Raw genomic sequence first — 26,496 nt, forward strand, 5'->3', positions numbered from 1 at the left:
CTGCTGTTTGGCATGCAAAATATGTTGTAGCCTCTTTACTTTGGGTCTACAAACCTCCTTTGAAAGACACTTCCATAACTACATATACTGAGCTGCAACCAGAGTTTAGACAGACACACACACAGTGACATAGCTAGATAGATGGAAGGATGGATGGATGGATAAGATAGATCGATAGATAGATCGATCGATCGATCGATCTATCGATAGATAGATAGATAGATAGATAGATCGATCGATCGATAGATAGATAGATAGATAGATAGATGATATGAGAGAGAGGGATTATCAGAACATATTTTGCACAAACGGACTAACACGAATAGGCAAGAGATCACCTGTTTACTTTGGGCAACCACCTTGGAAAACAGGTGATAAAAGGAGGGAGGTGTTGGGGGGCTGTCCTAATCAGAGCAGGCATGTTTATACTCCTGGCATGTCCATTTGGTTTTTCTAGGAGGATAGGGGCTTGTCAGTCACATTTTATATTTTGGCTGCCGTTTAACTGACTTTTTAAAAATGCACTTTGTTATACTTGACAGTGTTGCTTTATTCGGTTAGTCGTATTCTGTTATAACAGCTTTTACTAATAAGTTGACTAACAACTTTCCCAATGGATACGAATCATTTTAGAAATAACACATTCTCTGTTTGCACATTGCTTGTTTGTTTCATACATTTGCACTCCCTTCATAATTATGGTATGGGGATCAAGATTCCCCTTCTGTTTCACTTGCTGACTCACAAGAATAAGAGGATAAGAAAGGATCTTAGTAGTCCAAAAAATGATAAAGGTTACTTTCACATACTACACTGAAACAGAGAATCTTCTTGGCAGCATGTGGTCAAAAGGCCCCATTAAAAGGCCTAAAGTTGAGATGCAGACTCCAACTTGCAGATCTTTTGCTGTATTCAGATCACTTGGCACCCAAGGCTCAATTCATTCAGTTTTAGTTTTATGAACTGAGTTGAAAGAAGAATAAAACTTGCTGATTTTATTTTCCCTGCTTGTGTAATGTGTATATTTATCCTCCTGATTTTTTTTATTTCTATGGAAACATGCAGAAACTAAATTTTTTAATTAAAATTTAGTTCTGTTGAGGATTACCTGTTAAGTGAGGTTGGTCAGCCAATTGCTGGTGATGCTGTCTAATCCACATTTTTCTATCTTATCAAGTAGTAGGTTGTGGTCTATTTTATAAAATGCCTTACTGAAATCCAAGTAAATTATATCCACAGCATTCCTCTGGACCACTAATTTTGTCATTTTATCAGGCTGATAGGCCTTTAGTTTCCTGCATCTATTTTTTTTCTTCCTTTTTTTGAAGATGGAAACCACAGGTAGCTCTTTTCCAGTCCTCTGGTAGTTCCTTGGTGCTCCAGGATCTTTGGAAGATACGGTTCAGTGGTTCTGAGATGACATCTGCCAGGTCCTTCAGAACCTTGGGGTATAATCCATCTGGTCCTGTGATTTGAACTTGTCTAGGGTGGACAGGTGCTCGTTTACCATTGTCTTGCTTATTTTAACTTGTATTCCTAATCTGTTTTTACGGTATTGTTTTTGATGGGTTGAATTGTTTTTTCCTTTTGTGTAAAGACAAATGCAAAAAACAAGTTAATCAGTTCTGCTTTCTCCCTGTTGCTTGTCACCTTCTTGCCACTTTCTCTCACTCATGGCCCAATCATTTCCTTGACTGTTATCTTGATTTTTATATCTTGAAAGACACTCTTTTGCGGGGTTATTTTTGACTTGTCACAAGCATTAGTTCATTTTGAGCCTTAGCTTTTCTCACTTCATCTTTGCAGGCTTGGGCTATTTGCTGATATTCTGTCTTAGTTATGTGCCCTCTTTCCACTTTTTATATTGTCCTTTTTCTCTTTCAATTTATCAGAGAGTTCTTTATGCCGCCATGTGCATAAGACCATTTTATTTGAGAGCTGTAATTTTTCTTCTTCATTGGTATTGTGCTAGATTGGGCTTTTATAATTTCAATTTTCAAAGTTTGCCAAGATTCTTGGGTTGTTTTCCCCTTGAGGATTCTCATCCATGGAATCCTTCTCTCTAAGTTTATTGAAATTAGCTTTCTTAAAGTCCAAGACTCTAGTTTGACTTTGTTCTATTGCTTAGGCTTGCATAATGTTGAACTGCAATATTGCATGATTACTCTCCGTCAAGCTTCAACATCTATCATTTCATCTCTGTTAGTGAAAATTAAGACCAATATGGCTGATCTCCTAGTCCCCTTCTCTACCTTTTAGAAAGACAAAGTTGTCTGCTTGGTTTATCAGGAACCACTTTGAACTTCCACTTGGTGCACAGTTTGTTTCCCAGTTGATATCAGGTTAGTTAAAGTCTCCCATTACTATTATGATGTGCTTCCTACATACCTTAGTTAACTGACTAGCAAAAAGTTCATCTATTTCCTCTGGTTGGGTAGCCTATACGGTAATATACATCTATGGCAATGTCATTTTCCCCCTTTTATGCATTGCCATATTTATTTCTTATATATAGTGCAACTCCACCTCATATTTTATTTGGTTTGTTTTTTTAAAACTATTTTAATTCCTCTAGCTGTATCTTCAATTTGTGAGTTTCATCCCACCAAGTTTCTGTAATTGCAACAATATCATATCTAAACCACTGAGACCATTTCATAAGTATCTGACAATGCAAAGGACTTAACTGTAATTTTAGAATATAAATCTGACACCAATCTCTATTATGATGATGCTTTAAATACAAGCCTTCCAGTACAATTGAAAGAAGAGTTCCAAATAAATCTACACTTCTCAAGAGAACAAACAAGACTGAGAATCCCTTGAGAAAGTTTATAATTTATCGATAGATATTGCAGAGAAGAAAAAGATTGAGAACAAGTTGGAGGGAGTGACTTAAACTTAAAGCGCTAGTTAGAGTTGGGATGGATTTTTAATGTTCTGATATATGTAGTAAAAAGAGGTAGCAATAGAAATAGCATTTTGACTTGTATACTGCCCAATGTCTGGGTGGTTTAAAATGTCAACATCTTGTCCCCAACAATCTGGATCCTCATTTTAACAGAAAGATGGAAAGTTGAGTCAACCTTGAGCCCTGTCAGGATTGAATTCCAGGCTGAGGACAGAGTTTGATTGTCATACTGCATTCTAAGAACCAGGGCTCTAATGTATAGTTTTGTGTCCCTAAGGTAGGTTTGAAAATGGGTTTCTTTTCTCTTTCTTGTATATATAATGCTTATTATCTAAAGCTTGTAAAATATTATTGAGTGAATTTGAATGTATGTCTGTTAAAAGGAAGTTTTAAAAGCTTAATTAGAATTCATCAACTTTAGAAATATTTTTAAAGAAAAGTTTACACTTTTAAAATTAGTAGAGAATTCTTCTTGGTAGAGAAAATGTTTTCCATATCTGGCATTCCTTTGACTTGGAAACTTCTGTGTATATATAACAGTATTTTTTAATTCAGCGTAAGATAGTAGCGGGCTTTTTACTATTTTGAATAAAACAAAAGTGTATCTTCTATAATCTGGTTCCCATTCAGACACTGGCCTGTCCTATATTTACGAGACACTGGGAGCGTCCCACACCAGCTCTGATGCTTGGAGATGGGAATGCATCAGCCTCACAGTCAGGGACTGATAATGGGTATGAATTGCCTACAGTGAATTTTGCTGCAAGAAACACCCCACAACACTGAAATGTATTGTGTCAGAACAGACTTCAGGTTTCTCAGTAAAATGGTTCTGGCACAGTAAATTTTCAGTAATTTCCATTCCCTCTTGTGATTTATTTACACTTTTTCTGGCCAGGAAGGACAGCGCTATAGAGAAATGTCATGAGACTAACCACTTCAGCATAAATTTACAATACAACCTTGACAACAGAGGGAACTCTTGTCATACACTGACAAACATTTGATTAAAGTTTTGCTGGCTGAGCTATTTCCAATTTCAGACAGAATAGATGATATTAACTTGCATTTGCAAAGAACTTTCAGAAATCTTTGGAAGACATTTTTAAAAGTTCATCATATCAAGCATGAAACATGCTCCACTATAAAGGGGAATGCAATGACTTTGCAATGGGACACAGGATTTGCACTTACCTGCATCTGGAGCTATGCATTCACATTTATACATAGTCACATAGTCTGGATTGTAGTTGATATTGATAGGGTAGACCTTAAAGGCTCCAATCATCTTTTTAACCGCATCATAGATGAATATGAAGCTGATCAGAGTGGAGAAGCCTTCTTCAGTGAAGCGAGTGATGTACTTAATTATGAAGCTGGCATCTGTAACCACCAGAATAAGGCACTGGGCCGCTGAGTGTAAGCCGATCCAGAGGCGAAACTCTAGGTAATCAATACTGTTACCTCTGAGAGGGAGAACAGAAACACTCTGTTGGCCACAACAGCAGAGCCCCGGCCGCAGCAGAGCAAGATATTATATTCTGATCGTGAAAAAGAGTGAAGACAGGAGCACATTGTTGTCACCACCATAAATAAACTTTAATGTCTGCAAAATGTACATGACACTCTGAAGCACTTTAGTTGCAGCAGCACCACTGTATCTTCATGGCAACCCAAGAAAGCACAACATTATAGGTAAGTGATTGGATTTTCTTTATAGTCTTTATGCATTGCATATAGGGGAGAAGGCAATGGGCAGCATCTTGCCAAAATATGGCAAAGAGTAGGGCTTGGCCAAAAAAAATCATCTCCTCAGGATGTGATCTAACTGGTTGTACCTGAGAAATGTTGGGTGAGTTTTTTACAGGTTGGAGCCTTAGTGATTTGAAGGACTTGTTTTGGACATTTACGGGTGTTAACAGCTGTGCCCAAAACCTAAATTTTGCTCCTTTCAGAACTCAATGTTCTGAACATTTGACAATTGTGTCCCCTGCAATTGGGAAGTGAGCTGATGATGAGGTATTGAAAATGGTTGGCGTGTGGCATGTGGCCTGGTTCTGCTATAATTGATTGCCTTCATATACCAATTGGATGAGATAAGCCGCACAATTGAAAAGAAACAAATTCTATAAGTTTGGTGTCACTTTGTTTGAGATGGGCTGCCACATAAATGTGCTAAGCAAACAAACAAACCAATTGCTAGTTAATAAAAAGTACTACAAGATTCTCCTGTGCACTGCTTGGGGAATCCAAGCATGGGTTAACTTTGTCCATTAGCCTAGAGACTGAGTTATGTAATTGTTGACCACGCCTCCTCTGACTGGATGGTTAAGTTTTTTAACTCAGTCCAGCCTAAAGAGACGTAACACAATTTGCTCTAGGACTAATAAAGAAATTACCTCATTCTTCTGGATTCATCACTCTATTATTTAACTCATTTAGAGAAGAAACCAAGCACGGATCCGTGTCTGGCTGGATGAATGGGCGACAGTTCACTATCAGCCTGCAAGCCATTCGGCACGTTTGGCAATCTTCCCCAAGGCTCTAGTGGCCGAGGGGAACACTATTGCTGCGAGCATCACTAATTGTCTTTAATTCCATGCGAGTGCGGTTGAGAGTAGGTTTGCCACTCTCCGTGTGCTGTGTTAACGAGGTTGGGGGTCGGTTCGCCACTCCTGCGTAGTTTAGAATGGGTGTGACCCGCTAGAACTAGCGCGGTCTGTCCCACAGCTCCTTCGTCACTTGGGCGCTCTCTTGCCGCTATTGCTGTCCGTGAGCTGGCACAGCGACGCTTGCAATGCCGGAGGGCTCGAGCGAAGCGGCAATCGTAGCAGCCGCCGATTTGAATTTTGCACCCATTGGATTGCAGTCACCATTTTGAACAGGTTGAATGCGCACCGAGAAGCAGCCGGAAGGGGCGGGTCAAGCTTTTCACGCCTGAATTGCGGCGCTGTGCCAACGTCTCTTTCTCTCTTGCTCTCACCCTTGTTAGAGGAGGTCGGTTCGCCGCTGCTTCTCTTGACTTACAGGGTAGCTCTTGCAGGGAATGGAGTCAACCTTCACTATTGGAGCTGTGCAAGTGTTTTGTGTTGAAGTGTGAGATTTATTTATTTATTTATTTATTTATTTATTTATTTATTTATTTATTTATTTATTTAGTTAGTTAGTTAGTTAGTTAGTTAGTTAGTTAGTTAGTTAGTTAGTTAGTTAGTTAGTTAGTATGCCGCCCACTCTCAAAGAGACTCAAGGCGGCTTACAGGTAAAAAAGGGAGGGGGGACATACAAAAAATAAAAAACAACATTAAAAATTCTACAACATTCATAACTTAGGATGGGGCTGGATAAATCAACAGCCCCAGGCCTGCCGGAACAGCCAGGTCTTGGTCGCTTTGGGGAAGGCCGGAAGGGTAGTAAGGGGATCTTCCACGGGAAGATCGTTCCATAGGGCCGGAGCAGCTACAGAGAAGGCCCTCCCCTGGGGAGTCGCCAGCCGATATTGACCGACAGATGGAATCCGGAGGAGGCCTAGTCTGTGCGATCTTATAGGTCTCTGGGAGGTAACTGGCAGGAGGCGGTCTCTCAGGTAGATTGAGCCCTTTCAACTCCCCCTGTTAAGATTATGGCCGATCAGTCCATCTCCGGAGGCACTGCTGGGTCTGTCAATGCTTCCCCACTTACTACCAATGAAGTGGAAGCCAGCGCCAGGCCGGGCAGGGCCACCACCAGGGCCTCTAGCCAGAGGCCTCACGCCTCGTCTGCAGCGCTGGATAGGGCCGCTAAACGTAAAGATAAGTCTAGGCCTTTGGCCAAGGCCTCTGGGGCCACAAGCAGGTCACCTTCCATGCTAGTTCCCCAAGGACCTTCCTCCGTTTCTTCCCTGCACTTGCCTGGGAACCACGGTTGGTCCCTGATCTCCCTTTACCCCAGGCAATAACATCCGAGGAGGGGGAACTGGGGACCCAATCTCCTCTGGCCTTTCAGAAATCAGCTTAGCCTCGATCCAGGCGCCCCCCGTGCAAGGGCCATGGCTACGTTTACACCTACAGCTGCAGGCCTCAGCTGAGGAGGGCCATGAGCTCGGCCTTCCTCCAGAACTCCACCAAATGATTTCAACTGCCATCTCACAGGGCGTGTATGCTGAATTGCATCGCAGGGCCCATTTACCTAGACCGGCAACCTTGCCTAGTTACCCCCCAGGCAGACCCTCCATCATCTTTGTCTTCAGTTTACAGTGAGGATTCGGTGATAGGTGAGGAGGGAGAAGTGGCAGACATAGAATTTTCAGATGATGAGGGCATAGCACAGGACCAGCCTACCTCTTTCGGGTTGTTCTGCCCAGCATTATTTAAGTCCCTCTTGTACAAGGCAAAGGCCATTACCAACATGGGGGGAGCTGCCACTCAGGCTAGTACGGCGGTAGGGCTTGACTCTACGGAACGTCTGTTTGCAGAGCAGGTGCAGGAACAGGATGTCATTCCTTTTCCTAAATTGTTTCTTGACGTTGTACAGAAACAATGGACGCAGCCAACTGCTGTTACCCCACCTAGTAATGGGGACAGGAAACGGTATACTTTCATGCCAGAGCTGGATGGAATTCTTCAGTTCCCCACAGTAAATCCACCTGTAGCGGCTTTGGCTTCACCAGCCTTAATTCCTTCTGAAATTTCAGAGGGCCTTAAGGCGGAGGAACGTAAAGCCGAATTGGGTATCCGTAAGACCCACCAGGCCACTGCTTGGGCCTTACGGGCGGCCACGGCGGCCTCCTTCTTTAACAGAACCTCGTTGGTTTGGCTTAGACAGCTGCAGAGCAGGCTTGCCCCTGATGATATGCGCCTCCACCAGGATGTCAACAAACATCCTGCAATGCAGCCAAGTTCGTGCCTCGAGCTGTAGCATCCAATGTGGCGTCCCGTCGCCTGCTATGGCTTCGCCATTGGCAGGCAGATATTTGTTCCAAATGGCGCCTAGCATTTACCCCCTTCAAAGGTGGGGCACTATTTGGTCCTGCACTTGATCCTATCTTAATTGAGACAAGGGACAAGCGCAAGGTGTTCCTATCCACCAACAGATGCACTGACAAAAGGCAGCAGCCTTACGTCAGGCCTTTCGCGCTGGGGACTCTGGGTACAACATCATTCCTTATGTTCCCCAGTACAACAGACCTTACATGCAGATCGGAACCAGGACCACTCCGGCGCCAGGGATAGGGGTCACCAACAAACCCAGAATCAACCTCAGGGCTGGCGGCCATTTGGTGGCGCCAAAAAACGGTCCTTTCGTAGATACCGGTGACTCTCATGAGGTGGGGCCTATTGGTGGATGCCTATCAGCCTTCGCTCACCAGAGACCACCTCCGACGCCTGGGCTCTCCAGACCATGAGGCTGGGTCTCACTCTAGAATTCCTCTCCATCCCTCCGAGACGCTTCATCAGGTGCCCAGTACCCAGGTGTCAGGTAACAAGGCGTCTAATGGACACCGAAATCCAACATCTTCTATCTATCAACGCCATAGAAGAGGTACCGAAGGGGCAGGAAAGGTTAGGGTTCTATTCTATCCTAATCCTAGTCCCCAAGAACTCGGGAGGATGGCGAGCCATCCTAGACTTGAAACGGCTCAATCTTTACCTAAAATACCAAAGATTTAAGATGCAATCTCTGAAAAGCATCTTAGCTTGTATGCGCCAGGGCGACCTGCTGACCTCTGTCGACATCAAAGACCTTCACGTACCAATTCATCTGGTGCACCTGCGGTTCTACTTTGTGGGGTGTCACCTTCAATATCAGGCTCTGCCCTTCGGCTTCTCATCGGCCCCTCGGACCTTCACGAAGCTGCTGGCGGTCATAGCTCCTGGCGGTCATAGCTGCTGGCGGTCATTCTCTTCGCTTGATACCCATAAGGGTCAATTGTTACCTGGACAACATATTAGTCCTGTCATCATCACAGAACCAAGCGCTCCAGGACTTGCAATACACGATCGACACCTTGCAGAGACACGGCTTTATCCTGAATTTCCCAAAGAGCCACCTGCAGCCAACCACATCACTCCTCCACCTCGGGACTGTCATCAACTCAGTGAGGTACGAGGTGTCCCTGTCTCAGGAGAAGCGACAAAGCCTGCACATTCTGGTGAGTCACATAATGTCGCAAAGATCCTGACTGCTACCGACTCTTTCCCAGCTACTCGGGAAAATGTTATCCTGTATAGACATTGTTCCCTGGGCATGGTTCCATGCTCACCCACTCCAATGGTTTTTGCTCCCCTTCCAGAGGGCTCATACCAGTCACTCACAAATCAGAGTCCGGCTACCACCCAAGCTGTTATGGTCTCTCCGGTGGTAGGCTTCCTCCAAGCTACTCAAGGGATGCCTCTTCAAGGAGCCAGACCGCATCGTGATAACAACGGATGCGAGCCTCTTCAGGTGGGGAGCCCATGTCCTGGGCCAAGTCGCTCAAGGTCGCTGGACGGACCAGGAATTAAGGAACAGCATCAACTGGCTAGAGCTGCGAGCCATCCACCTACCCCTCCACGAATTCCGGAACTTGGTGATGAACAACCATGTACAAGTTCTCACCGACAACATGGCCTCCAAAGCTCATGTCAAACGCCAGGGAGGCACCCGCTCCAAGTCTCTGATGATAGAAGCGGAGAGACTCCACCACTGAGCAGAAAGCAGGTTGTTATCGGTCCAAGCGGAGCACATCTCGGGCGTATCCAACATGCAAGCGGATTCGCTGAGCAGAGCTACCGTAGACCAAGCGGAGTGGCATCTCCATCCTGCTCTTTTCCAGGAACTCTCTCACAGGTTCGGCCAGCCTGATGTGGACCTCTTTGCTCAGCCTCACAACTCACAGCTGCCACAGTTTTATACCAGATACTGGACACCGGGGGCGGAGGGTACCAACATGCTCCGCAGCCCGTAGCCAGAGGGCCTCCTTTACGCCTTTCCACCAGCGGCGGTGGTGAGACCCCTCCTGAAGAAACCATCTTTGGATCCAGCCGTTCTTAACAATTACCGTCCAGTCTCCAACCTCCCCTTTGTTGGGAAGGTTGTTGAGAAGGTGGTGGCCTTCCAGCTTCAACGGTCCTTGGAGGAAGCTAGTTAACTTGACCCTTTCCAGTCCGGCTTCAGACCTGGTTACAGCACAGAAACCGCTTTGGTCGCATTGACCGATGATCTCTGGAGAGCCAGGGATGGAGGCCATGCATCCATCCTGGTTCTCCTTGACCTCTCGGCGGCTTTCGATACCATCGACCATGGTATCCTTCTGCGACGACTGCGGGAGGTGGGGGTGGGAGGCACTGTTTTGCAGTGGTTCTCCTCCTACCTCTCGGACAGGTCGCAGTCGGTGTTGGTTGGGGGGCAGAGATCGACCCCTAGGCCCCTAACATATGGGGTGCCGCAGGGTTCGGTCTTATCCCCCCTACTATTTAACATCTACATGAAACCGCTGGGCGAGATCATTCAGAGGCACGGGATAAGATACCACCAATACGCGGACGATACTCAGCTGTATCTGTCCGCCCCATGCCAACTCAATGAAGCGGTGGACGTGATGAACCGGGGTCTCGAAGCCGTTAGGGACTGGATGAGAGCTAACAAACTGGTACTCAACCCGGACAAGACCGAGTGGCTGTTGTGTTTCCCTCCCAATAATTTGGCTAGTGTTCCATCACTCAGGCTGGGGGGCCAAATTTTATACCCCTCAGACAGGGTTCGCAACTTGGGAGTCCTCCTGGACCCACAGCTGACCTTTGACCACCACCTGTCGGCTGTGACCAGGGGGGCATTTGCCCAGGTTCGCCTGGTGCGCCAGTTGCGACCCTACCTGAACCGGGAGGCTCTCACAACGGTCACTCGGGCCCTTGTGACCTCTAGGCTGGAATACTGCAACGTGCTCTACATGGGGCTGCCCTTGAAGAGCATCCGGCGACTTCAGCTAGTCCAGAATGCGGCCGCGCGAGTGATTGTGGGCGCACCGCGGTTCACCCACATAACACCTATCCTCCACTAGCTGCGCTGGCTACCTGTTGATCTCCGGGTGCTCTTCAAGGTGCTACTTACCACCCATAAAGCCCTCCATTGTAGTGGATCTGAGTACTTGAGAGACCGCCTCCTGCCAATTACCTCCCTACGACCTATTAGATCACACAGATTAGGCCTCCTCCGAGTTCCATCCGCCAGTCAGTGTCGACTGGCAACTACGCGGAGGAGAGCCTTTTCAGTAGTAGCTCCGACCCTTTGGAACGATCTCCCCGTGGAGATTCGCACCCTCACCACCGTCCAGACCTTCCGCACAGCCCTCAAGGCCTGGCTATCCCGTCAGGCCTGGGGATAAAGATTCTAATCCGTCCCCACCCGAATGATGAATGAATGTGGTGTTCTATTTTTACTTATGTATTGTCTCATGTCTTGTCTTGTATTCCCCTCCCCACAAATTGTAAGCCGCCCTGAGTCCCCTCAGGGAAAAGGGCAGCCTATAAATAATAAATCACAATCACAAAATCACCTCTACCGATCATCCTGCTTGTCATTCAGAAAATCCTAGCGGAGCAGGCGGAGGTCCTCCTGATCGCACCAATGTGGTCATGTCGCCCTTGGTACACTGACCTTGTGCATCTGTCGGTCTCACGTCCTTGGAGAATCCCGGACGGCCAGATTCACCTCTCTCAGGGGGCTCTCATTCACCCGAACCCTCAGCTGCTGCAGTTAGCCATGTGACACGTGAGTGGGCTATCTTGACTAGACTACATTTTTCAAATAAAGTCATTGGCATGATTCAGGCAGTGCGATGCCCATCCACGACTTGTATTTACGAGGCCACCTGGCAGGCCTTCTGCAGGTGGTGTTGGACAGCTACCGCTGACCCAGTCAGGGCATCTGTACCACAGGTATTGGAGTTTTCGCAGATGGGCTTAGACAAGGGCCTGGCGCCCAGTACGCTTCACCGCCAAGTCGCAGCCTTATCAACAGTGATTGGCGGCGACCAGGGCCGTTCACTGATGCAGCACCCAAGAGTCCGCTCATTCCTGAAGAGCGCAACGAACATCAGGGGTCCAGTTATACATCGCTACCCTACCTGGGACTTGTCCCTGGTACTCAAAGCCCTCACGACTACGCCATTCGAGCCCATTCACAAGATCAGTCTCAGGTTGCTGACCTTCAAGACTGTCTTCTTGGTGGCCATTACATCTGCCAGGAGGGTGTCAGAACTGGCAGCACTGTCAGTTCGCACGGATCTCTGTATCTTTCACCCTAACAGAGTCGTCCTGCGGTTGGACCCGGCCTTCCTACTGAAAATCAACACTTGGTTCACAGGGCGCAGGAGCTCATCCTCCAGGACTTCTGCCCGCGCCCGTCACAGGAACGTCAGTGGCATCACCTTGATGTTGGCAGGACACTTCGCCGCTATGTGAAACGCACTGCGACGTTCAGGAGATCAGAGGCACTGTTTGTCTCCTTTCAGCCATCATCCATGGGATAGAAGGTATCTTCACATACCATTGGCCGCTGGTTGAAGGCATGCATCGCCCTTTCCTATGACGATCACTACCGGCCGGTTCCCAGACACATCACTCCCATTCCACCAGGAGTGCGGCTACCACACTCCTGGTGTGGCCTGGGCAACACAGGCATCAGTGGAAGACATTTGCAGGGCGGCGACCTGATCATCACCTTTATCAGACATTACAAAGTGGACATGTATACCTCGGCTGAGGCCTCCTTTGGGCGGCGAGTCTTGCAGAGGGTGCTCTCTCCTCCTGGGGACCCTGACCAGCCTAGCTCCCGCCCTTGACTTTTATTGCTTTGGCATGTCCCATGCTTGGATTTCCCAAGCAGCACACAGAATAGCAATAGCAATAGCAATAGCAGTAGACTTATATACCGCTTCATAGGCCTTTCAGGCCTCTCTAAGCGGTTTACAGAGAGTCAGCATATTGCCCCCAACAATCTGGGTCCTCATTTTACCCACCTCGGAAGGATGGAAGGCTGAGTCAACCCTGAGCCGGTGAGATTTGAACCGCTGACCTGCTGATCTAGCAGTAGCCTGCAGTGCTGCATTTAACCACTGTGCCACCTTGGCTCTACAGAAGAATGACCGTTGACTACCTGACCTGACTTACCTTCTATGTGCGTTGCGAGGGGAATCCAAACCCGCCCTCGGCTTCGGCTGGTCCGGGCACTAAAGTCTGTCCTTGTTTCACTACTATAGCTACCGGTCTCTTGACTATTGACATTGTTTGATTACTTACCTTATTGGCTACCGCCTTCAGTGACATTTGTTTCACCTCTTGATTCAGCTGACCTTCATACAAAACTGAACCATCCAGTCAGAGGAGATGTGGTCAACAATTACGTAACTCAGTCTCTAGGCTAATGGACAAAGTTAACCCATGCTTGGATTCCCCTCGCAGCACACATAGAAGGACCGTTCAGGTAAGTCAACGGTCATTTAGAATGTTTGAAACTGCAATCCAGACAAATGTCACAAAACAGTATGAAAATTCATGTGTTTTCAATTCAGCAGTCAAACCAATGCCAAGAGTAAGAAAAATGTAGATTTTGGAAAATCAATTTGTACTATTGAGGAAACTATATTAGGAATATAGATACCACGATACTTGGTCATGTAAACAAAACAGAATTGCAGCTCAAACCAACAAGTAATTGTTCTCATTGCCAGGAAATTCCTTCTTAATTCTAGGTAGGATCCCTAATAATCTTCCATTCACTGCTTCTTGTCCTGCCTTTAGGTGCTTTGGAGAGTAAGTGAAGCTCCTCTTCTCTGTGACAGCCCCTCAACCACTGTGACAGCCGACATGTCAGCCCTAATTCTTCTCTTTGTTAAAAGAACATATCTAGTTCTCTTAACCATTCATCCTAACAGTTTAGCCTCCAGAACGTTTCTGTAATCTTTCTAAGCATCATTTTTCTATCCTGGTGACCAGAACTGGATGCAGTAGACTCACCAGTGTGGTATAAAATGGTATTCTCACTTCTCATGATCTTTATGCGATACTTGATGCAGCCTAAAAGCAGACTGGCTTTTTGGGCAGCTGCAGCTCAAGTGCTGAGTTGGGAATCCTAGTGGACAATCACTGATATGTGAGCCAGCACTTGAGCTGCAACAGGCTCTTTTTTTAGCAAACTCACGCTGGCTTCTAGTACAGGTAGTCCTCGACTTACAACCATAATTGGGCTCAAACTTTATGTTCCTGGGAAACATTTGTTACGTGAATTTTGCCCCACTTTTCTTCCTCCAGTTGTTAAGTGAATTAGTCTACCCAGATCATCGCAGTTGTTAAGTTAGTGACACGGTTGCTAAGTGAATCTGACTTCTCCACTTACTTTGCTTGTCAGAAGGTCGCAAAAGGGGATCACGTGACCCCGGGACACTGTGACTGTCATAAATATGAGCCAGTTGCCAAGCATCAATTTCGATTATGTGACCATATGGATGCTGCAATGGTCATAAGTGTGAAAATGGTCATAAGTCACTTGTTTCAATACCATTGTAACTTTGAACGGTCACTAAATGAACTGCTGTAAGTTGAGGACTACCCATAATCGCCTTGTTCATTTCTAGTTTCTTGGGCTAATTCCATTTTCTTTCCTGAGCTCATACGGCCCAAGAGGCAAAGGGAAGAAGGAGGAATTGTGTCTGGGAGGGCTTGTGTGAGGCCCAAAGCCTGAGAGGACAAAGCCCCCAGTTGGAAAGGGGAACCTCCGGCTGCCCCCACTTCCACCCCCATATCAGCCAGAGGGGGGGTTCTGAAGCCGCCCAAGAGGCCCCCACTTACTTGCTGAAATCATAGAGCAGCTTCTCAAAGATGAGGATGGGCCCTGTGCTGCTCAGGATGATGAGGGGCTGCCCTGCCAGCAAGCAGAAGGCGGCGCCCGCAATGGCAGTTCCCAGGAAGCTCTCCATGACGCCCTGGGGGGAGAAACAGCACCGCCTGAGTCCCTTCAAAAAGGAGGACCATTCACGGCAGGCCTCCTGAATTCTGGTCCCCCCCCCTGGCCACTTTCCCATATCTGCGGACAGGGAGGCTGCCCCATGGGAGCCCTCGGTGCTCCTGCCTTGGGTTCCAGCCACACCGAAGGGCCAGCCTTGGGAGCAGACTAGCTGTGACTTTCAGATTGCATATTCAAACCTCAGCCAACTCTGCAAAGCAGACCTGAAGCGGGCACAGAAGTGCCAAAGCCTCCTTGTTCCTGGCTGCTCAGGCCTTGGGACGTCAAGGGCCAAAATAGTACAGATTCTCCAATGCTAATGGAGAGACATTGGGGGGGGGATGTTTGGGGGGCTGGCCTGAACTTGCCTGGTAGTTGTCAGTAGCGTCCCCCAACAAGCCACCAAATGTAATGGCATTGGCGATGCAGCCCAGGTAGATGAAGAGCACAGCAGAGATTGACTGGATATGGAAGCCATCATAGAAGTCGCTGAAGAACCAGGGCAGCTTCCTCTTCAGATCCAAATACATCCCCCCGCAGAACCTGAAAAGGAAGCAGGGCCACCTGTGCTCTCTTGGCACTGAAGGGCTTCTTCCCATTCGGTGTCCAGAGCGCCCAGCTTTACTCCTGAACTCACTTCCCCTTGGCAAGATTTTCTAGCCACACACTATTCTGCTGCTGATGGCAACATCATTCCCTTCCTTGCAGATTTCCCTGAGCTCCCATAACCTCATTGACCATCTTTAATTGGCCCTCCTGGATCTTGCCCTGCTAAGTGAGGGGCAAGCTTCCTGAAGGTTCTGCGCACAAAAGGACAGGGAAAGGGCCAATGCTGCATGATGCCCACTGGCTAACATTCACGTCACCTGGTGGTGGCCGAATTACCACAGTTTGTATCAATCCCATTGGAAGCAGGGATAGAGAGAGAAAGAGTGAGGGGCTGAGTCCTCACTTGCCCTTCTCTAAAGTAGATGCCAAAGCTGATTTTTCCCATCCAGGTTTCTGCACTGGCCAGGCAGAAAGAGCTGGGGGTAGAGTGGTGAGGGTGGAAAGCTCGTCTTCCAGGGGCTTAAGCAGAAACCTCCTTTCTAAATATGGAAAGGCAGAATGGTAGGCCAAATCTTTCTTCTCCAGCAATTCAATGCTTCTCTCTACCCAAACAGCAGGGTTTTTTTCTTCACTGCTGCCACCTGATTGCAGAGACATTTTTCTCACCGTCCAGTCCAGATCAGCTCTTCCCCAATTTCATGGACAGCAGGAAGATCATCATCTTCGTTGCCCCCACCCCCACCCCCTGCTGCTCCTCCAACTGCCCCGTTCATCTGGGTTGCTTCGCTCAGAGAAAACACAGATTTTCTAGGAAGAAAATGACATGAAATATTAGTACACGAAGGATACAAATGAGCTCCTGTAATACAAGTTGGGGCCAGTTGAAGGCAGATATTTATTAGATTTCTATCACTTTTCCTCTAAGAGCTCAAGGCAACCTACAGAATCCCTTTCCCCTCCTCCTCCTCCTCAAACAGATGAGGTAGAAGGACCATGATCGGTCCAATGTCACCCACCAAATTCTACAGAATTTGAGCCTCTTTTCCTCTAGTCCAGATCTGGGCATTTTATGGGCCCTGGGCCACATCCAGCCCTTTGGCTGTGCCTCTCTGGTCCATCCTGGTTTGTACATAGATCTAAAAATATGAGAAAACAAAATACATACACCTATCAATTCTGGAAAAAGTTGAACTACAGTTCAATTGGAAATTAGAAATCAAATATAAATAAGTGGTTTATTCAAGGTTAAGGTTTATTCAATTTGTATGCCGCCCTATTCCCGAGAGACTCAGGGCGAACGAAGGCAGGAGAGGCCAAGTTGGGCCAACTCTGCACTGTGGTCTACACTCCTTCAGTCACATATGATGCGGCAAGGAGAGAAAGCACTTTTCTGGGCCTGTGCAGCGCTCACCCCTCGCCTGGAGCAGCCTGAGGAGGGGGAGGGGGAGGCAATGGTGGTCATCATATGGGGGACCCAGGCTTGGCCACTCACCACTGCCTTGGTTGAAGCTACTCAACTGGTTCTCATAGCTATGAGGCCGGGTGTCAGGACCTCCATTGTCAGCCTGGCATCTTGCTGGCATCCTGCCATCAAAGGGGAAGGGACGGGGGAGGCATTTGAGGCAATCCACACCTGTGTATCTCATAGTGGGAAATGGGGAGGGGGAGCTTACTTGTGAAGAAGACCAGAGCTGCTTGTACCAGTTAAGCTAGGCACCTTCAGGGCCGTTTGTGAAATTCCAGCAGCCTAAACAACCTACAACATTGTGGTGGTCCTGGATAGGGTGGAAATGGACCGGACATTGAGGAGAAGAATTGGGTTTGGCTCTTTGTATCGAAGATTTGTACCACCTTCCTGCAGCTTCACCTTCCTGCAATCTTTATTCAAAGTCCAATTCATTCAATTGGAGTCGAGAGTCTGCTTTCCTAAATTATTGTTTGGGGAGACAGGTCTGACCCAGGGCTTGGTCTCTTGTTTTCTAACATTGCCCCTTAACCACTAGACTAGACCAAACGTTAAAGATCAGCTGGTCCTGTTTTGATACAATGTAAATAGACCAGGCTAGATGCATTTTTACATTAAGATGGCATTAATGCTGTAGTTCAACTTTTTCCATGTATAAATCATGTATGTATGTGATTTATTTGCTCATATTTTTAATCTATGTAAAAACCAGGATTAATCCCAAAAGAGGTCCTTTCCTCCTGATATTAAGATGGAATGAGGCTCCCTTGGACAAAGGAACCCACTTACCTCTTCTCTGCAGAGGGCACTTTTTTGGGTGGTTCTATCCGAACCTTTGGATCCCACCCGCCAGGAGGAAGGACTGTGACTTCATCCAAAAACTCGTCTAGTCCTGCTATCAGATCTTCTCTGTCTCTTGCTTTGTAGGCTACATCACTGAATAGCTGCATACGAAAAGGAAGAGTCATTAGCTAGGAAGCCATGGTGGAGAGATCAGCCAATCTCCCATGTACAATCGTGCTTAGTTCTTCACTTCTTGTATTGTATTTAAGCACAGTACTGAATGCATTAATGAGAAAACATTCCAACTGAGTAACTATTGGAATGTATGAAGAATCTATGAAGAATGGAATCTATGAAGAACGGTTGCAGGAACTGGATATGTCTAGTTTAATGAAAAGAAGGACTAGGGGAGACATGATAGCAGTCTTCCAATATCTCAGGGGTTGCCACAAAGAAGAGGGAGTCAAACTATTCTCTAAGGCACCTGAGGGTAGAACAAGAAGCAATGGGTGGAAACTGATCAAGGAGAGAAGCAACTTAGAACTGAGGAGAAATTTCCTGACAGTTAGAACAATTAATCAGTGGAACAGCTTGCCTCCAGAAGTTGTGAATGCCCCAACACTGGAAGTCTTTAAGAAGATGTTGGATAGCTATTTGTCTGAAATGGTATAGGGTTTCTTGCCTAGGCAGGGGACTGGACTGGAAGACCTCCAAGGTTCCTTCCAACTCTGCTATTGTATTGTACTAGAAGCCGTGCACCAATAAATGAATAGGGGCAGATGGCAAAGGCCTGCAAAACTGACTTACGTCATCTACCAGAAGGGTAGCAATGGCTCGGCCAATTTCATTGTAGGATTTTGCTTTTCCAGAAGGACCCAGGAGTATAAACAGGAATCTGGTGAAGGAAAGCAAACCATGATATGAGCATTTGCAAACCAGCTCAACACTGCTCCCAGATAACAAGCTCCTGCAGGAGAGAATGCCTGGCCCTTTAAATAGCTAAGAAAAGTATCACAGCATTGAAGAGGACAGAATATGACCTGCCCTGCTATGACCATTAGCTAAAAGCTGATTCTACTCTTTTCATTTGAATAGGCACATGTCAACATCGTGATCATTCACAAGTAGAGCAAGTCAGAGACTTGTGCCATGTTACACCACAAGGAATACCTGAGATTTCTCTCCTCATGCCTGAAATGTAATTTTAAATCAAATAAAAAGACTAGAAACCTGTGATTCTGGGAAGGAAGGAGAAGAATTCTGAACAGAATAGAGACTATTAGCAGAGTCGTCTGTTAAATTAGTGGATGAAATTTTAATAATGGTTTGGAAGTTTTGAGAGGGAGAACACTCATACTGTATTCTCCACAAAAATGAGCGAATTTAGAAGACTGTTAAAGCAAGTATTAATCCAGTATTTATGGGTTGTTTTGCATACAATGAAAAAAGATCTAACAAATGAATCGTCCCTTCAGGCATCATTTTCAGTAACTCCGAGTGGACTTGGGTAGAAATATAGGAATAGAAATGAAAGGGTAAAGATGGGAAATGCCCTCGAGTCAAAGCCCTGTTCCTGTCTTTTACCCTGGAGGAAGGTGCAGAGGGTTTCTGACGATTGACCTACCTGGTCGGAATAGGCACTTCTGTCATCCCACCCAATATGGTAGACTGTATAAGCCGGACAAAGGCTACAAAAGGCTTGTCCAGGAAATCCACTTCTCCTACCAGGACATTTGAGGCTTCGGCATTTTTGGGGATCTTCTTCATGAATTTGTTTCTAAGCTGGAGAGAAAAAAAATATTTCTCTTCTGATTTGTCTCGACATGCCTCTAACCAGCACAGTCCGGGGGAAAGAGGCATTTCAATTGACACCTTTTCTCCTGAAATTTAGAATAGAGGATTAGAATATTAGTGGGAACTGTTTGGGAAACACTCAGTTATGGCATGCAAAGCTAGTTTCTTCCATATTCTGAGTTGTGTATGAGAGGTGTCCAATTTTAGAGTAAAACATAGAGGCCTATCCAAATTTCTAATTGAAGGTACCTTGGCTATTTATGGCAATGTCTTTTTAAATGCTTTCCTTCTGCATCCACCCCGATATTGCCACTTCAGGTAATTGGAACAAAGATGAAAGGGTGCATTGGTGGACCCTGGGGGGACAAGCAGCCCAACAGAAAAGTAGCCCAATAAAAGAAAAATAATAATTAGAAAACACATGCTGCTGGCTTTTAAACTAAGGATTATTTGCCTTGTAGACATTATGCAAGTACAGGTAGTTCTTGACTTATGACCAAAATGGAGCCCAAAATTTTAATGGCTAAGCAAGACAGTTAAGTAAGTTTTACCCTATTTTATGACCTTTCTTGCCATAGTTGTTAAGATAATGACTGCATGCATTAAGTGAATCCGGCTTCAATTCATTGACTTTGCTTGTTAGGAGGTTGCAAAAGGTGATCACGTGACCACAGATCATAGATAAATGCCAGTTGCCAAGAATCTGAACTTGATGATGTGACCATGGGGATGCTGCAATGGACATATATGTGATTGAAAGTCATTCTTTTCAGTGCCATTGCAACGGTCACTAAATGAATAATTGTAAGTTGAGGACTACCTGTAAGGAAGACCCTGCAGTAAGCTTCTGCTTGAAGGCCATGCCGTGGGTGTGGGTGTCCGTCTTACTTCACTGTTGGTGAAACAGCCTGTCGAAGAGTCGAGGGCGGAAGGATAAAGGGCCGCAGCCCTCGGCTCTTCCCTCTTGGCATGGGAAGACACCAGCGTGAAAGTATAGCAGGAAAACGCATCAGGAGAGAAATAGGCTGTGGTCTGTTTCAAACGGCTTACTGAAGTCCAAGTGAAGGAGATCCACAGCATTTCCCTAATCCAGTCATTTATTCATGTTGTCAGTGAAGTCAATAAGGCTCATATGGTAATTTCTGGTAATCTTTTCATTTCTAGATGCTCACAAAGCTGCTGCTTTTCTTTTCCAGGATTTTGGAAAAAAAGATGATTGGCTCAACCCACGGTCACCTTGAGGTCCTTGTGCTCTTGTACCCTCCCAAATCCTCCGTAAGCTTCTTCCTGGAGGAGGCCCGTTGTTCCCCTTGGTCTCTGGAGGGGCCCTGGATTCGGCTTTCAGGCCATTGCCATCTTCTCGGCTCTGTATTGGGTAAACTTCAGCATTCCCCGCCTGGCTTCCAACTGGCTACCAGCTCTGTCAGGTCTGTTGCCACCATCTGCCCTTTGGAGCGTGTCTCTGGCTCTGGCCTTGTCCTCCTCTCACTGGCCTCTCATGACCACAGCAGCTGCACAGCTGTGCAACAGCAGCCAGTAGCAGCGAATCAGCCACAACTTCCCTACATTTCATTTCCTTGTGAGTCAGGGGTCCTGGATTTTGGATGCATTTTGAACGTTTGCCCATTTGAGGTACTTTGGTTGAAAAACCATTGACCTATTTTGCCCAGGAAAAGGTCACAACAAGAGTTTTAGTGGTATATAGATTTGTGGAGAGGCATGCCGTAGCAAACGTCATTACAGGTTCCTACAAGTTACAGCAAGCTAGCAAACAAAGCTGTTTCTCCCTGATATCACCTGAACAGAAAGTTAGCCTTTTACTATCATAATAACACCAGCTGAAGCCTTGATTTACTTTCATAGTATCTCCTCCAAGGACATACACTTTTTGGTTGGAACTCAAAGGAATATTCTTTAAGGAGATCTGACTTCTTGGGGATCTACCCATCATGCTTCCAATTGTTGGGCTCATGCTGGACAATGACTGTGTGGTTGCCATAACTGAATACAAAGCTACTGAATGGCATGGATGAGATGAGAACATGGGAAAGGAACGAGAACGACACAGGGAACTGATCAAACCGCACGTTTATTGCTATTTGCCTGTTGACAGGAATCTCACCAGACTCCTGTGCTTCCCTCAGAAACTGCTAGATGAGCCATGGGAGGTTTAGAGAGGATCTGCTCTCCACTCAGGGATTCAAGGCTAATCAGTCTTTTTTTTTTGTCTTTTTTTTTCTGTAAATGTGTTTTTATTTTCCATTTTCATTTCGTACAGTCACATATATACTGTGCATAACCGGGGCCATATAACATTAAACAATAAACACAGCCATTCCTCTTGTCAACAATACCCCCCCAAATAGAAACCCAATGTACCTCTTCGACCCTCCATACACCCTTTCTTTCGCCCCCCTCCAACTTTCCATTTCGCCCCCCTCCAACTTTCCATGATAATCAGTCTTTTCACTCCTCTCCTCACTTCACTTCCAGATTCTGCCAGAGACGCTTTTGTTCCTGAAGCAAACCCCAGCCAGGCCTTCCTCTGTGCTCGAGGGCCGCACTTGGTCGGAGTGCCCTCAGGTGACAGCTGTGGAGCAGCAGAGCCAGCTGGCTGGTCAGAGGAAGCCCCCACTGTTGGAAGGGACTTTTTATTATTAGGAAACCAAGAATAAGTCTTGGTATTCTATAGGATTTATTTTTAACAATTATAATACTATATAAGGTAATAATAGAATATTGTATTATTACATTACTAAAATATTACCAAATATTACAAAGCAACACATACCAAATATAATATTGTTGATATTACTAATTCTACTAATTACTGATTGTTAATGTTACTATGTTATATCATTATTATCTGCAGATATACATATGCATAAACAGTATCATATGTTAATATTAAAAGAGCCAGTTTGGTATGGTGATTAAGGCATGAAGAGAGGAAACTGGGAGACAAGCAGTCTGGGGTAAAGATGTTGGACGAAGGACAAGAAGCCCTGGATTCCGGTCCTCCCCCCTCCCCCCCATCAGCTACAGAAGATCCGGGAGTGCATTCAGACCTTTTAAATGAACTCAGATCACACAGTAAGAGAGCAATCATATCTAGATAAAACAATGCTTGATTCCGAAACCCCTTCCCTCAGTCGAAAACAGTGAACGGCAGTGGCCTCTTCTGAAATTTCTGAAAGGGGGGAGGGTGGCTGGCGTCCCCATGGGCACAAAAGCTACTGAGCAGGCAAAGACAGCAGTGCCAGGTACCCAGCCAGGGAGCAGCTGCCCATTAGATAGCCCTCCACCTCCTCCTGCCCCGGGGCCAACCTGGAAATATCTAGAAGAGAAGCGCCTGGCAGACTCCTACCTGGGCAGTGCTTGGAGTGTCCGTGATGTCATTCATACTTCGGCTTTGTGTGTGGCCTAAAGGAGGAAAAGGTACATTTGTTTATTTATTTAAAGTATTTACAGGTGAAACTCAAAAAATTAGAATATCGTGCAAAAGTTCATTTATTTCAGTAATGCAACTTAAAAGGGGAAACTAATATATGAGATAGACATTACATGCAAAGCAAGATAGTTCAAGCTGTGATTTGTGATAATTGTGATGATTATGGCATACAGCTCATAAAAACCTCAAATCCACCATCTCAGAAAATTAGAATATTACATGCAATCAATAAAACAAGGATTGTACATAGAACAATATCAGACCTCTGAAAAGTATAAGCATGCATATATATTCAGTACTTGGTTTTGGGCCCCTTTTGCACCAATTACTGCCTCAATGCGGCATGGCATGGAAGCCTGTGGCACTGCTGAGGTGTTATGGAAGACCAGGATGCTTCAATAGCGGCCTTCAGCTCTTCTGCATTGTTCAGTCTCATGTCTCTCATCTTTCTCTTGGCAATGCCCCATAGATTCTCTATGGGGTTCAGGTCAGGTGGGTTTGCTGGCCCATCAATCACAGTAATCCCACAGTCATTGAACAGGGTTTTGGTGCTTTTGGCAGTGTGGGCAGCTGGAAAATGAAGTCATTCATTCATTTCATTTCATTTATTAAATTTATAGGCCGCCCAATCCCGGAGGACTCCGGGTGGCTTACAGCGAAGAAGAAAAAAAAAGAAAAGCAAAATAAGTAGAAAATAGTTTAAAATTCACAACACACATACGTTCCAATCAGGACTGGACCTTAACACTAAGGTCAACAGCCCCAGGCCTGCCGGAACAGCCAGGTTTTAACAGCTTTCCTGAAGGCCATGAGAGTGGGTAAGGGTCGGACCTCTGGGAGTAGCTGATTCCACAGTGTCGGAGCAGCCACAAAGAAGGCTCTCCTCCGGGGGCCAACACTGTCCGGCTGACGGTATCCGAAGGAGGCCAACCCTGTGGGATCTTATCGGCTGTTGGGAGGTGTATGGCAGTAGGTGGTCTCGCAAATAGGCTGGTCCTAAGCCATGTAGGGCTTTAAAGGTAATAATCAACACCTTGAATTGCATCCGGAGACCAATTGGCAGCCAGTGCAGCTTGCAGAGGACAGGTGTAATATGGGTGTATCTCGGTACACCCAATATCGCTTGCGCGGCTGCATTCTGGACTAGCTGTAAAGACCAATTCGATCGCACAGGCTTGGCCTTCTCCAGGTTCCATCTGCCAGCCAATGCTGGTTGGCAACCCCCCGGGGGAGAGCCTTCTCTGTTGCTGCTCCGGTCCTCTGGAACGAGCTCCCCGTCGAGATCCAGACCCTTACTACCCTCCCGGCCTTCCGTAAAGCTACTAAGTCCTGGCTGTTCCGGCAGGCTGGGGGCTGTCTTAATTGTGACTGTTGTGGATTTTAAAATTGTTTGTATTGTCTTATTTATTCCCTCCCCTGTTTATTGTGAGCCGCCCGGAGTCCTTCGGGAGTGGGCGGCATACAAAACCAATAAACCTAACCTAACCTAACCTGTAGTCTCAAAAGTCAACATCCCCATAAATCTCATCTATGGAAGGAAGCATGAAGGGCTCCAAAATCTCCTGGTAGACGGCTGCGTTGATCCTGGTCTTAATAAAAGCATAGTGGTCCAAAGTCCTGTTGCTCCTTGGTCCAAACTCCTCTTTTCTGATGAGAGCAACTTTTGCCAAAAGCACCAAAACCTGGTTCAATGACTGTGGGATTACTGTGCTTGATTGGCCTCTCCATTCTTCCTCCATACTCTGGGTCCTTAGTTTCCAAATGAGATGCAAAAGTTGCAGTCCCAACATGTCTGGACTACAAAGTTAGAGAAGTCCAGTCATCTCCCATTAACCAGCAGGTGGAAATTCAGTCCTGACTGGGTCCCTCCCTTGACTCAGCTGGGAGCAAGCTGTTGCTTTGATGATGGGACTTTTAGCTCACGAAGGTGCTGTTTTCCTTTCGGTATTATATTTGTCAGTATTATATTTGAAGAAAGATGAGAACTTTTTAATTAGGAAATTTGAAAAACAAATATTCAAAGTATTGATAAAAATCCCTCAAATAAAGTTGGGGTAAAAATATAGGACAATAGAAAAAGTATTAATAACATAGAAAATCTAGGAGAGGAGCATCTTAGAGCTGGGCATTTTTGCTGGGGGGAAAACTGTCAGCAATTGAATGTCATTCTCTTTTCAGCTCAGGAAGATCCAGGTAGATGGCATCTGTAGGGGTAAGAGCCACTGTGGGTTAAGTGAAAAACATGTTGAGGTGATGCCTATGACTTGCATCAGATGTTGGGACACAAGTAGATAAGAACAAGATTTCCATCACAATGTGTGTCCGTGCGTGTGTTTGTGTGTGTGTGTTTATCAGTTTGGTTTTATTGTCGTGTGCTGAAGACACACCCACACTCACTGCCTTTGGATATTTTGCTTCTCGTGAAATGATCTTTGTTTCTTTGTTTCATTGTTTGTTTTCTTTCTTCTTTTTATTAATTCATTCAATTTACATTCGGTTCATCTTTCAGTTCACCATGACACGGGGCAGCTTACCATGAAGATATATTAGGGCACTTTCATGTCATTGGTGTTGAACTGGTTCCTTATTTTGATGAAATAGATGTTTTATGACCAGTCGTGGCTAGTATGGACATTTTTTAAATGCACCAAACTATGCTCTCAAAATTCTAAATGATTTCCTAGTTTACTTACCTCTGCATCAAGGGTGAAATCCACTTACCTTTGCAAGCACCACCTCCACAAATGCGCAGAACCTCCTGCGCATGCACAGAGCTTCAAAAAAGTAAGGTAAGTGAACAGCGAGGGGGTACCACATGATTTAGATTAGCTAGAAAAAAGGAAATCCTGCTTTCTAGCTAATATAAATCGTGCATCACAGCTGATCATCTGAAAGTTTGTAGTTCATTTCTTTTTACTATTAGTTTGGGCGAATCAGTAACATTTTTACTACTGGTTCAGGCGAACCGGTAGCATTTCACCCCTGCTCTGCATCAATCACTACCCTTGGATTTGGTGCTACTTCAACTCCATCTGTTCAATACTTTCCATTATTATATCAGGTGATGAGGAAATAAATAGTTCCTCCTATAGTATTTGATCTGTAACAGCAGAACTAACATGAAACTTACGTAATCTTCCATAAGTTGAGTTTTGTCTTATTCTGAGGTCTTCAGAAGAACGATAAAAGCCAGCTCCTGTAGCTGGACTCTGGACAGGGCTACGATCTGTTGGCAGGCAGAAACATAATGAGGATGAACCTATCATAGCCCACAGCTTCAATAAATATGATCAGCTAGTGAAACATTGGACTTTTGGTACCAAGCTAGAGCCCAAACCACTGAAGAAACACTGCACGGGCATGCCACACCCATAATGCTATGTGCACCACCCCATGCCCATGCACGCATGACCAGCACTCCCCCTGTTTTTGGCGTGCTTTTCTTGCCCCCCCCCCCGGCTCCAGAGGCTTTCTAGGAGCTGGGGGAGGGTGACAACAGCCTCCCCTGCCCGGCCCCCCCAGAGGCACTCCAGAGGCTTCAGGAGCTTCCTGAATGGCCATACGAGCAATCTGGAAGTTCAGGAATGG

At 45.9% G+C, this 26,496-nt stretch overlaps 1 protein-coding gene across 1 annotated transcript in view; it reads right to left on the reverse strand.

Moving 5' to 3' along the window:
* Nucleotides 1-26,496, reverse strand: part of SLC4A5 (solute carrier family 4 member 5) — a 104,740-nt gene that overhangs the window by 32,842 nt on the left and 45,402 nt on the right. The window contains exons 7-15 of the mRNA XM_087705962.1: nucleotides 26,039-26,134; nucleotides 22,825-22,880; nucleotides 19,288-19,445; nucleotides 18,471-18,558; nucleotides 17,670-17,824; nucleotides 16,082-16,222; nucleotides 15,235-15,409; nucleotides 14,713-14,846; nucleotides 4,106-4,377 (exon numbers count right to left, since the gene is read on the reverse strand). Of these exons, the coding sequence (XP_087562088.1) occupies nucleotides 4,106-4,377; nucleotides 14,713-14,846; nucleotides 15,235-15,409; nucleotides 16,082-16,222; nucleotides 17,670-17,824; nucleotides 18,471-18,558; nucleotides 19,288-19,445; nucleotides 22,825-22,880; nucleotides 26,039-26,134 (1,275 nt within the window). The remainder of the gene's footprint in view (nucleotides 1-4,105; nucleotides 4,378-14,712; nucleotides 14,847-15,234; nucleotides 15,410-16,081; nucleotides 16,223-17,669; nucleotides 17,825-18,470; nucleotides 18,559-19,287; nucleotides 19,446-22,824; nucleotides 22,881-26,038; nucleotides 26,135-26,496) is intronic.

This window comes from Thamnophis sirtalis, unplaced genomic scaffold (assembly GCF_051295495.1).
Source record: "Thamnophis sirtalis isolate CommonGarterSnake01/CBP01778 unplaced genomic scaffold, rThaSir2_p1.2 scaffold_2, whole genome shotgun sequence".
NCBI classification, from domain to species: Eukaryota; Metazoa; Chordata; class Lepidosauria; order Squamata; family Natricidae; genus Thamnophis; species Thamnophis sirtalis.